Source organism: Gekko japonicus, unplaced genomic scaffold (assembly GCF_001447785.1).
Source record: "Gekko japonicus isolate JY-2015 unplaced genomic scaffold, Gekko_japonicus_V1.1 scaffold253, whole genome shotgun sequence".
NCBI classification, from domain to species: domain Eukaryota; kingdom Metazoa; phylum Chordata; class Lepidosauria; order Squamata; family Gekkonidae; genus Gekko; species Gekko japonicus.
In genome coordinates this window covers 161,517-176,957 of record NW_015173681.1, presented here as the reverse complement: position 1 = coordinate 176,957, position 15,441 = coordinate 161,517, and the positions used below count along the sequence as shown (strand labels likewise).

The 15,441-nt window shown below is 46.7% G+C and overlaps 1 protein-coding gene across 1 annotated transcript; it reads left to right on the top strand.

Moving 5' to 3' along the window:
- The first annotated feature begins 409 nt into the window (after positions 1–409).
- VPS37C (vacuolar protein sorting 37 homolog C (S. cerevisiae)) lies at positions 410–15,191 on the top strand. The gene is made up of 6 exons (XM_015423058.1): positions 410–489; positions 2,392–2,476; positions 5,500–5,616; positions 5,705–5,876; positions 6,464–6,546; positions 12,921–15,191. The coding sequence occupies exons 3-6, from the start codon at positions 5,524–5,526 to the stop codon at positions 13,608–13,610; spliced, it is 1,038 nt and encodes a 345-aa protein (XP_015278544.1). The 5' UTR covers positions 410–489; positions 2,392–2,476; positions 5,500–5,523; the 3' UTR covers positions 13,611–15,191.
- The last annotated feature ends 250 nt before the right edge of the window (positions 15,192–15,441 follow it).

Here is a 15,441-nt window from a genome sequence, read left to right as displayed (position 1 = left end):
CTGCATTGTCTTCACAGATCAGAATCCCTCCCAGCATCAGCCTTCGTGGAGCAGAGTTTATTGCCTTAAACATGAACAGCGAGCGCAGGTGCTTCGTGGGAGTGCAGAGGGCCACTCTCCTAGCGCTAGAAGACAAGACAGTGAACAGCCCGACGACTCCAGTCCCTCCGCGTGTGCACGGGGACGAGGCGCGTGTCAGCCACACTGACTGTGGGCGGCCGTGCGGGGCACCCCCGGATCGCGCAAAGAGGCGGACTTCCCGAGTCTCTGGGAAGCGCCTCCTACCGCCTCCCCCAGCCCGAGAGTCCTCTCCCGCTGACACTGCAGGGCCGCCTCGCCGGTGCCCGCCCCGAGCCACGCGCTCTGCCCCACTTCCCGCCCCCGAGAACGTGACCACATCAACTTCCGGCCCCTAACCGGAAACCGGAAGCGCTTGGTGGCTGGAGGACCCCTTGGCTTTCCGGCCGCCTCCCTGTCCCGTCCTGGCCGGTGAGTTCCGATCATCCCGGCATTGACCGTCGAACCCTCTCTCCGCGTCTGGCCCCGAGAAGGGGGGCGAGTGGCCGGCAGAGCCAACTCCCCGCCGCGCCCGCGGGCCTCTCCGTCCCTCCCCTGTGGCAAAAGGGCGGCCGGCGGCCTGTCTGCGCGGGCCGCGGGCGAGGGGAGCGCCCCGGGGTGGGTGTGGGGAGCGCGAGGCAGGCAGCCGGGCGCCGCGGCCGGCTTCCGACAGGGAGAGAGAACGCGGGGAGGGGAAGCCGCCTCGAGTGGGCCTCCTTGACGGTGGGCGACGACAGGCTTCCTTTTCTTCCCACCCTGGCCGTCCACCACTGCGGAGTGTGCTTGCGACAGATTTGTTTGACGTCAGTCAGGGTCTTCATACCTGTCCTGCTTAGGCAGTACTGGCTTGCATGTGGATTTGTTCATAAGAACATCAGAGGCGCCCATGCTGGATCAGGCCCGCGGCCCCTCCAGTCCAACACTCCGGGTCACACAGGGGCCAGAAGTACCAGGCGCCCTCAGGAGGTCCACCCGTGGGGCCAGGACCACTAGGAGCCCTCCCACTGCTGCCCCCCCCCCCAAGCACCAAGGATACAGAGCATCCCTTGCCCCAACCTGAGAGTTCCCATATATACCTTGTGGCTAAGAGCCACTGATGGACCTCTGCTCCATATAGGAACATAAGAGAAGCCCATGTTGGATCAGGCCAGTGGCCCATCCAGTCCAACACTCTGTGTCACACAGGGGCCAAACATACCATCAGGAGGTCCACCAGTGGGGGCATATGAATAATAGTGCAAAGGAGGAACAATCTGGAAATTCTCCTCATCAGCTGTCTGGCACTTGAGCAGGCTGATTTCTCCTACTGCCCCCCCCCCCAATTGACAGCTGCTTTCAACTTTCTGCCCCCTTCTGAAGCATATTTTACCCTCATCAGGCAGTTCTCCGCCCCTCCTTGATTAACTTACAATGTTCAGGTTTTTTTCTGCATAGCTGGCAAATCCCCAAAGAGGTAGAGACCCTCACCTTGTCTGTGGGTGGCCCAGTCTTAGACTGGATTTAATGAGGATGCTTAATACAGGTCATTGTGAATGACTTTTGCCTGTAGTTTAAAACAGTTGATTGTGGTGACCCATCTTTGCTCTTCCTGTGCAGAAATATGAGCAAACTCTGCTACCTTGATGTAACTGAGTCTTGTTTGGTAAATGTGCTGTGATACCCAGGAGTACACTTGGACATATGTCAGATAATTGGTCTAGCAAACTCAGTGCTGTATACTCTGAGTTGCAACACTTGTCCAGGGATTTGGGAAAATTGCCTTTCATACCACGTACTACCTGATCCTTTAACTAGAAGTGTCTGGGATTGAACCTGGGTCTGTCTGCATGCACAGCAGGTGCTCCACCATTGAGCCACAACCCTTAGTACTTCTAATTTTTCCTTACCAATGTTTACTAACGGACAGATTCTTCCCAGTGGCCTGTGGAGTTTACCAAGGGGCTTGCTAAATAAACTGGATTTATTTTTATTATTGACACGCTTTGGGCAATGTCACATGTAATAGAGGAAAAACTGGACTTGATGTTGGGTATATACTCAAGAAAGAATGGTGATCAGTCATGGCTCCCTGACGAGTTTACCAGTACATGTGTTTTTTCCATTGTATTTGTTGCATTCGCAATGAACAAATTTAGGCTTACCCTTAAAACACCTAAAAATATAATATGTGAAGTCATTTTCTGTTGATCTTTCCCAAAAATGGTAGTAACTAGAATCCAACCCCCCCCCCCCCAGGATTTGGCAAAAAGGGACTTCTTCCCTCCTGCTGTAGCTACTTGCACACTGAGGAGTACTTAAGTTTCAAACAGAAGCTTGTCTTGATATGTCTCCCAGATACTGATGAAAAATCCTCTGAGTCAAGACTGTGAGATGTTTCAGTTGAATCGGATATAGAAGAGCCAACAGTGGACAATAACAGGTCTGTTTCTGGAATATGTGATGTTATGAAGACAGAATTTTTTTGAATTAAATATTTCTTTAATGAAAGAAGTTGTGGTAGGAGAAGAAACGGGGAGACACTGTGCTTGTAGATCTGAAATTATGGCACAAATAATTTTAAAAAGTAAATAAGAACTAGAAATATGCAGATAGTTATACAGTGGCTATTGCCAGTGAGCAGGAAGTATGGGGAAAGGGTTAGCTTGCATCTCCATTGTGTTTAAAATAAAAATGCACTTTTAAACTGGATTGTGAAACAGAGGGAGAGAGCACCCCAAGAGGTTTGTATGTATATTTTGCGTTTCCCCCCCATTTGTTTGCAGATACGAGTGATAGTGCATTCATAAACAGATTACTTTATCCTTTCTTAAAGTTCTTTTGTCCTGATATAGTCTATATAGGACCGTCTTTTTCTCTAGTTTGGGTTTTGAAACTGCAAGCTGTAGTAGAGAGAGAGATTTTTTTATCAGTCTTGCCTTCGGGGAGGGCGGGATAGAAATGTGAATAATAAATAAATAAATAAATGAATAAATGTTGTGTTCTGTGTTGTAGTGTACATGCTGGCTACCTTAACTTTATTCACACATTGGGCAATGATTCTACAAACAGTGCTCAATGTGTGAAGAGTCATTGTGAGTCCCTGGAATCAAGTTCACTCAGGCCTGTTTTAGCTGTGCATGATGGTCATCATGTATAACTTGTGTGTCATGCCACTGTGTTAGTAATGCATCCCACACTTAGCAAAATTGAGAGGTAAAGATCACGTCTTTTGGGGCTGACGATTTCACACAATAGTTACACTTTTATGAGCAAAGACTGTAGTTGGGGGAAAGGTGGATGAGCATCATTGTGCTCCCCCACTGTATACAATTTCTACATATTTTGCTCTGTGTGTTTATAGGGCTTACAATAACAATGACAGCAGAATCTTCAATCCTGTGCAGTAACCTTCCTCAAATACTTACACTTGTTTCCTTTCCTCTTGTGGATCCAGGACAAAGTCCTCATCCTTCGTTTCAAAGCCTTCTGTAGCCTCTCTTCACCTCCATCTTTCCATTCTCATATCCCAGTATCTCTCTGCCTGTGAGTTCCAGCTTCTCCACTGTCCAAAGAATTGGCTGTCCAAAGAATTCTGCGCTTTTAGATGGTTCTGCCTTTTTTCTCTTGCTTCCCCTTATAGAATCATAGAGTTGGAAGGTGCCTCCAGGGTCATCTAGTCCAACCCCCTGCACAATGCAGGAAATTCACAAATACCTCCCCCCTCCACACCCGCACTGACTGCTGTTCCACACCCAGAAGATGACAAAAAACCCTAAAGGATTGCTTCCTGACCCCGAAGAAGAAGAAGAGAAGAGATTGGATTTATACCCCGCCCTTCACTCGGAATCTCAGAGCGGCTTACAAACTCCTTTCCCTTCCCCTCCCCACAACAGACACCCTGTGAGGTGGGTGGGGCTGAGAGAGCTCTGACAGAAACTGCTCTTTTTCAAGGACAGCTGTGCCAGAGCTTGTGACTGACCCAAGGTCACATCAGCAGGTGCAAGTGGAGGAGTGGGGAATCAAACCCGGTTCTCCCAGATTAGAGTCCACACACTTAACCACTACACCAAACTGGCATTTCCCTGGGTGTGTAAAAAAGGGCCACAAGAACTAAGCACTGAGGCAACCCTTCCTGCCCTCCCTCTCATGATCTGCCTAAGTTCACACAATCCGCATTGCTGTCAGATGGCCATCTAGCCTCTGTTTGAAAACCTCCAAAGAAGGAGAGCCCACCACTTCCCGAGGAAGCCTGTTCCACTGAGGAACTGCTCTAACTGTCAGGAAGTTCTTCCTGATGTTTAGCTGAAAACTCTTCTGATTTAATTTCAACCTGTTGGTTCTGGTCTGACCTTCTGGGGCAACAGAAAACAACTCCACACCATCCTCTAGATGACAGCCCTTCAAGTACTTGAAGATGGTTATCATATCACCTCTCAGTCGTCTCCTCTCCAGGCTAAACATACCCAGCTCCTTCAACCTTTCCTCATAGGACTTGGTCTCCAGACCCCTCACCATCTTCATTGCTCTCCTCTGGACCATGTTCCAACTTGTCTATATCCTTCTTAAACTGTGGTGCCCAAAACTCAACACAATACTCTAGGTGAGGTCTAACCAGAGCAGAGCAGAGATCTCGTGATCTGGACACTATACTTCTCCTGATACAGCCCAAAATCACATTTGCCTTTTTAGCAACCGCATCACACTGCTAACTCATGTTCAGTGTATGGTCTACTAAGACCCCTAGATCCTTTTTGCACATACTACTGCCAAGACAAGTCTCCCCCAACCTATAATTTTGCATTTGATTTTCCCTACCTAAATGCAGAACTTTACATTTATCCCCATTGAAATTCATTAAATTACTTTTAGCCCAGTTTTCCAGCCTGTCAAGATGTTGTATCCTGTATCCTGACTCTGTCTTCGACCGTATTTGCTACCCCTCCCAATTTAGTATCATCTGCAAATTTAATAAGCATTCCCTCTATCCCTTCATCCAAATCATTGATAAAGATGTTGAACAAAACAGAAGTTATACCTGGAAGTGAACTGCCTGTCAGAACATGTGTGTTGTCACCTCTCTCATTTCCTGAGAATCTCTTTCAAAACTCACATTTTCAGTGAACAACAACCATTTAATACCACTTCTCTACTGATACCAAGCCTGTTGTGTGCCAGCACTGAATGCATATTCTTCCCTTCTTTATCCCTGCCTCCACCTCCCACTTCTGCCTTAGTTTTCTCCCTCATGGCCATTTTAGGGTGTAAGCTCCTTGAAGGGGTAACCCATCTTCTTGAATTCTGCAAAGCACTATGTAGTTAATAGTGCTATATAAATAAATGATAATTCTATAATTAAATACACTCAGTACATGGAATTTGGTCAGGCTCATTATTCTTGTTGCAGCTTGATAATATAGAAGTACATGAAAACAACTATTACATGTGTTCTCTTTCTCACTCCAGAGAAGTTCATGAGCCCCCCTAAGGATGGAGACATTCAAAGACAAGAGTGTAGATGATCTGCAGAAACTACAGGAGGATTTGGAAGAGATTGAGCGTTTGGCACTGGAGTCTAATGAGGTAACCATTAAAATTAATCAAAACTTGGGTGACGGGTGCTGAAATTAAGAGGAGCCACCCCTCTCTAAATATGGCTCATCTTTCTCAGGTCCAGAATTTACAGCTGGAAAGAGAGATGGCTCTGGCCACAAATCGTAGCTTGGCAGAGCAGAACCTGACGTTCCAGGAACCCTTAGAAACAGGACGTGCAAACCTCTCTGATAAGTATCAGGATCTGCAAAAGCTGGTGGAGCGATGTCAGGAGCAGAAGGCAAAACTGGGTAAAGGTTCAGGTCTTTATCTCCCAATGCAGCTTAGGGTGGGTGGGGGTGGGTTAAGTAGACTTCCTCTAACTTAGACCATTTACTGTGATTTTATTTTGATAATGGGGTATGTGAGTAAAGCTTAATGTTGACATTGCCTGATCCAGAGGCAAGTCCCATTTGTTGACATTCTTAGTGCACCTGTGTGGGGTGATGGGGGGGGGGTGACTGAGAAAAACAGCTTTGGTTCTCTCTGTGTAAGGGCTTTGCTTGTGTGGCTGCTTCTAGTAGCCTCTGCAGGCATAAATGGAAGGTGTACATCCATGATGCCAGTGACATTTGCCCCTGGCCCAGTGCAGCGCACGCGGAGAACAGTTTTGCTGTGTCACTCCCTCCACCACTGCTATCCTTCCTTGGTTCTGAGGTGTTCCAGAATGCTGATTCTTACAGAAATAGGTCCCTTGACTTGGTTACAAGGTGGTGGTTCTGGTGTATGTGTGCATGCTTGCATTCCATCAAGCGCTAGTATAACTAAGCTGAAGAGGCAGTGAAATGCTCCTTTATGTATGACTCTTTTTACTCATTGCTTTCTGTTTCTTCCTCAGAGAAATTCTCTGCTGCAATGCAGCCTGGCATCCTGTTAAATCTGCTGCAGGCTGAAGGACAGAAAATTGAAGAAGAATCTGAGGTCAGCCTGTGATTTAAACTCAAGGGGAAAGGAAACTTATTTTTTATGTTCATGCTGGAAATTCTGCTTGAAAAAGGCCACTCCAGAGCTGAGCTTTTCCACATTGTGACCTCCCCTTATTGGTCTAGGCTTTCCTCTAGCCCGGTCTCTCCCCCCAGCTCTCACAACATAGAGACCAACCATCACCATGGGCATGGGGATTGTCTCTCTATGCCTTTGCAGGAATAGCTTAAGGATTTTCCTTATTATGAATATAAAAAATGCCCTGCTGGATCAGACCAGGGAGGGTCCATCTATTCCAGCATCCTGCTTTACACAGGGGCCAGCCAGTTCCTTGGAAGGGCCAACAACAGGGCAGAGGGGCCTGAAAAGTCCCAGACTCTCTAGCAAGGAAATTAAAAACCAGTAAGTTTCCAGGTCCTGATGGCATACACCCAAGAGTTCTTAGGGAACTCAAATGTGAGACAGTTGATGTACTAACCAGTGTATAAGAGGAGCTCTGCTGGATCAGACCAACTGTCCACCTAGTCCAGCATGCTGTCTCAGACAGAGGCCTCCCCCTGATGTTGCCTCCTGGCTCTGGGATTCAGAAGTTGACTGCCTCTGAATGTGGAGGTTCCCTTTAGTCACCGTGGTTAGTAGCCACTGGTAGGCCTATCCTCGATGAATCTGCTTAATCCCCTTTTAAAGCTGTCTATTCCTGTAGCCATCACTACATCCTCTGGCAGCAAATTCCACATTTTTATTGTTGTGTAAAGAAGTATTTTCTTTTGTCTGTCCTGAACGTACTGCCCATCATCTTCACTGGATGCCCCTGAGTTCCAGTATTTTGGAAGGGGAAGAAAAAGTTATTTTTTACCCTGTGCCTAATTTTATAAACCTTTATCATGTCTCCCCCCCCTCCCCCCAGTCATAGAGTAGCAAATGTTACACCAGTTTTTAAAAAGGGATCCAGAGGGGAACCAGGAACTTGCGGGCTAGTCAGCCTAACATCTGTTCCAGGCATTACTAGAAGCAGTAATCAAAGATAGAATTTTTAGGCAGCTCATGAAGCGAGAGCTGAGATGGCTAGAGAGACGGTGGCACCGCGCTCAAGACGAAGCCACAAGAGCATCTTATAGGTCGTTCATGAGATCCGGTGAGATGGCTTGCTCTACAATGGCCCGCTTCTTTTCTCCAAGGTCGGGGACAAAGGGTGGCACCAGGGCAGTGATGGCGAACCTTTTAGAGACCGAGTGCCCAAACTGCGACCCAAAACCCACTTATTTATCGCAAAGTGCCCACACGGCAATTTAACTTGAATACGGAGGTTTTACTTTAGAAAAAACAACTCATACATTAACTTAAGATGATCCAAACAAATAAAGGAAAGCAATCCCAAATGCTTTCATTTTCTTAAAATTATTTGGCAGAGAATTCGACACTTTAATGATGGTCTGGGCCTGGCTGGGGCAATGGCACATGTGCCCACAGAGAAGGCTCTGAGTGCCACCTCTGGCACCCGTGCCATAGGTTCGCCTCCACTGCACTAGGGGAACAGCAGTCCAGGAGGCACCCGCTGGAGTGTGGAGTGACTCAAGGGGCAGTGCTTTCCCCGATGCTATTTAACATCTATATGCGCCCCCTCGCCCAGATTGTCCGGAGGCATGGGCTGGGATGTCACCAGTACGCTGATGACACCCAGCTCTATCTGATGTTGGGCAGCCGGTCGGACTCCGGACTGGAAAATCTGGACCAGGCACTACAAGCCATGGCTGGTTGGCTTAGACTGAGCCGGCTGAAACTGAATCCAGCGAAGACGGAGGTCCTGTCCTTGAGTTGGGGAGGTTCGGGGGTGGGGATCCCACTCCCGACCTTTGGTGGGGCTCCACAGGTGCCAGCGCCGGAGGTGAGGAGTTTGGGAGTGCTCCTGGATGCCTCCTTAACAATGGAGGCCCAGGTAGCAGCCACCGCTAGGTTGGCCTTTTACAATCTTCAGCTGATTAGGCAGTTGGTTCCCTTCTTTGATCGCAACGACCTGGCAACAGTGATCCATGTGATGGTCACCTCAAGACTACTGTAACACTCTCTACATGGGGCTTGTCGCAAATTTGGAAGCTGCAGCTTGTCCAAAATGCCGCGGCGAGGCTCCTCATGGGCCTTTCCAGGTGGGAGCACATCCAGCCTATGCTGAAGACATTGCACTGGCTGCTGATAGCATACCAGATTCGCTTCAAAGTACTGGTACTTACCTTTAAAGCCCTATATGGCCAGGGTCCTGAGGGACCGCCTTTCCCCATATATACCCCAGAGATATAACTGATATACCCCAAAGGGACCGTCCCCATATATACCGGAGGGATCCCCTTTCCCCATATATACCCCAGAGAGCATTATGGTCAGGGTCTCAAAATCGCCATCTGAAGTATCTAAGGAAATATTGCCAGCACTTTATGATGTTATGATCTTATTTGTAATTGAATTGTTTAAATGATTTTATGTTGAATTTAATGGTTTCTATGTACCAACCAATGTAAGCTGCCCTGAGCCTGCTCGCGGGGAGGGCGGGGTACAAATTAATCAGTTAATTAATTAAATAAACAAACTAGGTGTGAGTAATGTAGTGGCCAAGTTTGCAGATGACACAAAATGATTCAGGATGGGGGAAACTCTGTTGGGAATTATTATATTACATTAGAAGCAGGAAACCAGCCAGGGAGGCAGTGGGGCCCTTGGATGAGGGAAATGGCTGAGAAGCTAAATGCATTTTTTGCCTCCGTTTTCACTGTGGAAGATGAGAAGTGCTTGCCCACTCCAGAACCGCTGATTTCGGGAGGGGTGTTGAGAGACCTGAGTCAGATTGAGGTGACGAGAGAGGAGGTCCTACGACTGATAGACAACTTAAAAACTGATAAATCACCAGGCCCAGATGACATACATCCGAGAGTTCTGAAAGAACTCAGATGTAAACTTGTGGATCTCCTGACAAAAATATGTAAATTTCATATTTCATTAAAATCTGCCTCCATTCCTGAGGACTGGAAGGTAGCTAATGTCACTCCCACCTTTAAAAAGAGTTCCAGAGGAGATCTGGGAAATTACAGGCCCGTCAGTTTGATGTCAATACCGGGTAAGTTGGTGGAAACTGTTATTAAGGAAAGAATTAGTAGGCACATTGATGAACAAAAAACTATTGAGGCAGACTCAGCATGGGTTCTGTAAGGGAAGTTCTTGTCTTACTAACCTGTTAGTGTTCTTTGAGGGGGTGAACAAACATGTGGACAAGGGGGACCCAATAGATGTTGTTTACCTTGACTTCCAGAAAGCTTTTGATAAAGTTCCTCATCAAAGGCTGCTAAGTAAGTTCAACACTCATGGGATAAAAGGACAAGTCCTCTTGTGGAACAAAAACTGGCTAATTAATAGGAAACAGAGAGTGAGTATAAATGGGCAATTTTCTCAGTGGAGAGTGGTAAGCAGTGGGGTACTGTAGGGATCAGTACTTGGTCCAATGCTTTTTAACTTGTTCATTAATGATTTGGAGATGGGAGTAAGCAGTGAAGTGGCTAAATTTGCGGATGATACAAAGTTGTTCAGGGTGGTGAAAACCAGTGAGGATTGTGAGGCACTCCAAGGGGATCTGTCAAGGATGGGCGAGTGGGCATCAACATGGCAAATGGGGTTCAATGTGACCAAGTGCAAGGTGATGCACATTGGAGCCAAAAATCCTAAATATAAATACACATTGATGGGGTCTGAACTGGCAGAGACAGATCAAGAGAGAGATCTTGGAGTTGTAGTAGATAACTCACTGAAAATGTCGAGACAGTGTGTGACTGCAATAAAGAAGGCCAATGCTATGCTGGGGATTATTAGGAAGGGTATTGAAAACAGATCAGCCAATATAATAATGCCCCTATATAAATCAATGGTGAGACCTCATTTGGAATACTGTGTGCAGTTCTGGGCACCACACCTTAAAAAGGATATTATAGCTTTGGAAAAAGTGCAGAAAAGGGCAACTAGAATGATAAAAGGGTTGGAACACTTTCCCTATGAGGAAAGGTTAAAACGCTTGGGGCTCTTTAGCTTGGAGAAACGACGACTGAAGGGTGACATGATAGAGGTTTACAAGATAATGCATGGGATAAGAGCAGGTCAAGAAAGAAGTACTTTTCTCCCTTTCTCACAATTCAAGAACTCGTGGGCACTCCATGAATTGCTGAGCGGTCGGGTTAGAACATATAAAAGGAAGTACTTTTTCACCCAAAGAGTGATTAACACATGGAATTCACTGCCACAGGAAGTGGTGGGTGCTACAAGCATGGACGGCTTCAAAAGGGAATTAGATAAGCATATGGAGCAGAGGGATTGGATAAACATATGGAGCAAAGGTCCATCAGTGGCTATTAGCCACAAGGTATAGATAGGAACTCTCGGTCTGGGGCAAGGGATGCTCTATATTCTTGGTGCTTGGGGGGGGGGACAGTGGGAGGGCTCCTAGTGTCCTGGCCCCACTGCTGGACCTCCTGATGGCACCTGGTATTTCTGGCCACTGTGTGATACAGAGTGTTGGACTGGATGGGCCACTGGCCTGATCCAACATTGGCTTCTCTTATGTTCTTACATTCTTATTAGGAAAGGGATTGAGAATGAAATGGCCAATATTGTAATGTCCCTGTATAGATCTGTGGTGCTGCCTCACTTGGAATACTGTGTACAGTCCTGGTCACTGTATCTCCAAAAAGACATTGCAGAGCTGGAAAACGTACAGAGGAGGGCAACCAAGATGATTATGGGGAACACCTTCCCTGTGAGGAAAGGCTAAAGAGTCTGGGGCTTTTTAGTTTAGAAGAGAGATGGCTAAGGGGGGATATGATAGAGGTTTATAAAAGTAGGCACAGAGCAGAGAAAGTGGACAAAGAAATTTTTTCTCCCTGTCCCAAAATACTAGAACTCCAGGGCATGCAATGAAGCATGCCCAGACGAAAGGAAATACTGCTTAACACAGAGAGTGATTAAAATGTGGAATTTGCTGCCAGAGGGTGTAGTGATGTCCCAGGAATAAACAGCTTTAAAAGGGGATTGGTTAGATTCATGGAGGATAAGTCTCAGTGGCGACTAGCCGTGGTTACTGATGGGAACCTCCACATTCAAAGGCACTAAATCTCTGGATCCCAGAGCCAAGAGGCAACATCAGGGGAAGGTCTCGGCCTCTTATGCCCTGTTGTTGGCTGTCCAAAGGAAGTAGTTGGCCACTGTCTGAGACAGCATGCTGGACTAGGTGGACAGTTGGTCTGATCCAGCAGAGCTCCTCTTATACACGTTGGTTAGTACATCAACTGTCTCACATTTGAGTTCCCTAAGAACTCTTGGGTGTATGCCATCAGGACCTGGAAACTTACTGGTTTTTAATTTCCCCACTACAGAGTCTGTGACTTTTCAGGCTAGAAAAAAAAGAGGGCAGAGGAAAGACATGATAAAAAGGTAAAGGTTCCCTTGCTCGAAAGCCAGTCAAATCCGACTCTAGGGTTGAGGTGGACATCTCCGTTTCAAAGCCGAAGACCCAGCGCTGTCCGAAGACGTTTCCGTGGTCATGTGGCCGGAATGCTGTTACCTTCCCACTGAAGTGGTACCTATTTATATACTTGCAATTTCTTGCTTTCGAACTGCTAGGTTGGCAGGAGCTGGAACTAGAGACGGGAGCACACTCAGTCTTGCGGCACCAGGGTCTCAAACTGCTGAACTACTGAACTTCCAGAGCCTGCAGTTCAGCATCTTATAAAATTACACATGGCATGAAGTGAAAGTGGGAAAGTGGGTATTTTTTCCCCTCCCTGTCCCATATTACTGGAACTCAGGGGTGGGTCATGAAATTATTGGGAAATAGGTTCAAGACAGACAAAAGGAAATCTTTCTTTACTCCATGGGTAATTAAACTGTGGAATTCACTGCCAGTGGAGGTGTTGATGGCCATGAGCAAAGATAGCTTTAAAATGAGTTTAGACAGATTCGTGGAGGGGAGGCCCATCAGTGGCTGCTAGCCTTGATGACTGAAAGGAACCTCCGTGCCCAGAGGCAGCAAACCTCTGAATACCCCTGCTGGGAGGCAGCAGCAGCAGAGGACCTCAGCCTCTGTGCCCTGTTCGTTCGGCCCTCCAGAGCAACAGGTTGACTGTTTTGTGAAACAGCATGCTGGCCTGGATGCCCACAGGTCTAGTCCAGTAGGCTGTACTTATGTTCTTATGCTAATTTACACTTCCAGGAAGGCATGGACAGCATTTTCTTTGACTAAGGAAATCTCATTGCAACAGAGTGTTTTGAAGAACATAGCAAAGAGCCTGACTTCTCACCTCTAATAGGAGCATTACTTAAATCAATCTTTTCTTCTCTAGGTGATGGCTGAAAAATTCCTGGAGGGCGAAGCGCCTCTGGAGATATTCCTTGAGCAGTTTTCCTCAATGAGGAAGTTGTCCCACATACGGCGGGTGAAAGTGGAAAAGCTTCAGGAGGTGCTAAGGAAGTCTCGGCCTTCACAAGAGCCAAGCAAGGGCTCAGAATTCAACCATCAGCCTCCTTCTCACATACCATCTGGGCAGCCACAGAATGGCCCATCTGGAGGACCACCCTTCCCTTTACCTTACAGTCTAGCCCCTAGCATGCCTACCGGCCCTTTAGTTCATGGAGATCTCCAGCCAGCTCCTTTTGCGGGGGCACCTGTCATAGCAGGCCATGCAGGTTCTGGATACCCATCAGTCTCTTCTGGCAGTTCAGTACCCCAGTCTCAGGCAGGAGATTCATCCTCCTCTCTGGCAAACGCTTGGTCTCCATCCAGAGCACCTCCTCCTGGGCCTGGTTACCCACAACCTCCTTTTAGGGCTCCATCAACAGTGCCAGGATTTCCTCAGCCTCTTCAGCCTCCCTATTTCTCATCTGTGGGGAATTCACAGTGCCCATATCCTACCCAGCCTTCGGTGCATAGCTTCCCTGTCCCCTCACAACCGCCATATCCCATGAACCCAAACTCTTTCTTTGGGCATCCATCACCACCTGTACCACCTCGAGGTCCTTGGTCAGGATACTAGTCAGGGACGCTAGGCAGTGTTCTTAGTGGTTCTCTTCTACAGCATTACCTGGGAAATTGATTCTTGCTAGCTATTGAGGCCTGAGATGAAACTTGGGGGTGTTATCCTGAAAGACTTCTTTGTGTAAGCATTATTACTGGTGTCATATGTGAATCGATTCTGTAAGACCTAAAGGAATGCTGCCGTGGAAAGATTCAGATTACGAGTAGCAGTATGTATTGACTGTAGACAGCCACTTGTGGCCTGTCCTGTCCTGACCTGTGAATTGGTCCAAGCCACAGTAAAACTGAGGTTCAGACTCATTGCTGATATGAACTGACATTGTTCCAATTAAGCCCTCTGAGACAGTATTACTTATATTACTTAGTGACAGTAATATAGATCCAGCCCTGTGCGTTTGTATGTGCACATGCACGCACATACGTATGTGTGTAGCTTTCTACTCTAGTGTGTTATGTATAAATAGAATTCTTCACACTTCTATTGCACAGAACTTATAGGAGTGACAGAGGGAAACTTCTTTCAACTATCTCTAATGTAAAACATGCTTGCCCAGGGAAGGAAGGAATATGTATATGCAGTGGCACTAAGAATTACTGGAAAAGTAGATGGAGGGAACATTGTAGCCCCTGACATGCCTCAGAAGTAGAACAGAGACACCAACTGCTCTCGGGTGCAGTCTTGTGTCCACTCAGTTTTCCATGCTGATGTACCTGCAGAGCACAGCATGTTTCTCTTGTCAGTGTATTTTCACTCTTCTAGGTTTCCACGTGTGTAACCCTTCCTTTCTGAACAGATGCACAGAGGGTGCAGGATGGCTGTGTTAGGTGTATGGTGTATGTTAGCTAGGGGCAAGTGATGTCTGTCAAAGACAGCACCGGAGAGCTGGTTTATCGACACGTCGGGGCAAAATGCCAGTGTCCCTGTTTTCATGGGTGAGTGTGTGATGTGCTGCACTGGAGCCTTGAGACTTCTGTGGCTGAAGTTTTCCTGCTCCTCTTCCCCAATGACCTACTACTAGGGTAGCAGGAAGAGGTTCGATGATAAAGCTTCCTCCCGCCGTCCTTGGTCGTTGCCCCATTTCCCACAGTGGATGGGAAGAAACACTGGCTGCCAATCAAGAGCACACAGGGATCCTATTGGAAGGAGTTGGCTTTGCTAAGCACTTTATTCTCTTGCTTGCCTTTAATGTATTTATAAAAAAGAGACTACTAATAGATTAGACAGATTGAATGCTTTTGGAAATTGATGAAAGTAATTCTATACTTGTGATGAATTATGATAATAAAACTTAATGAATTGCACACAATTATTGCCATGACTTTGGAAAATCAAGCAGTGACATGTTGGGGTTTGTTATTGATTTCTTGCTTACTGAACATCCTCTCTCTGACCTCATTGTCAGTAAAGCCCTTCACCCTTCCTCTCATGCAGCCGTGGGCTCTTTGTATGATTTCATCCTTCCTCTTCTTTGTAGTCTGCTTAAGAGATTCATTTGTGCAGCTTTCTTCCCCATGGAACAAAAAATGTTTCCCTTCTCAGCTTTGTTCAAACCAGGTTTTCTCTAGTCTTTGTACTGTGATTTTCTTTGTTGTTACCTTTTGTTTTCTAATCATTCTTTATTATCAACTATTTTTGCTTTTGCTTCAGTGTAATTAAAAGTCATTGCCTGTCCTCCCTCCTGCATTAATTTAATTCATCACCTATCAGTTACTCATCTTTGATCTAGCTTTGTATTTCATAATTAGCCTAACACTAGATAATGTCTTTTCTATTAGAATGCCAGAGTACGAGGAAAGACCAAAATGATAGAGAGATGTTTAGGAAAGCA

Excerpts from the sequence above, each read along its gene's own strand:
- VPS37C (XM_015423058.1), top strand. The coding sequence starts at position 5,524 with ATGGAGACATTCAAAGACAAGAGTGTAGATGATCTGCAGAAACTACAG. Across the intron at positions 5,617-5,704 it reads TGGCACTGGAGTCTAATGAG|GTCCAGAATTTACAGCTGGA; the intron begins GTAACCATTAAA and ends CATCTTTCTCAG. Across the intron at positions 5,877-6,463 it reads GGAGCAGAAGGCAAAACTGG|AGAAATTCTCTGCTGCAATG; the intron begins GTAAAGGTTCAG and ends TTTCTTCCTCAG.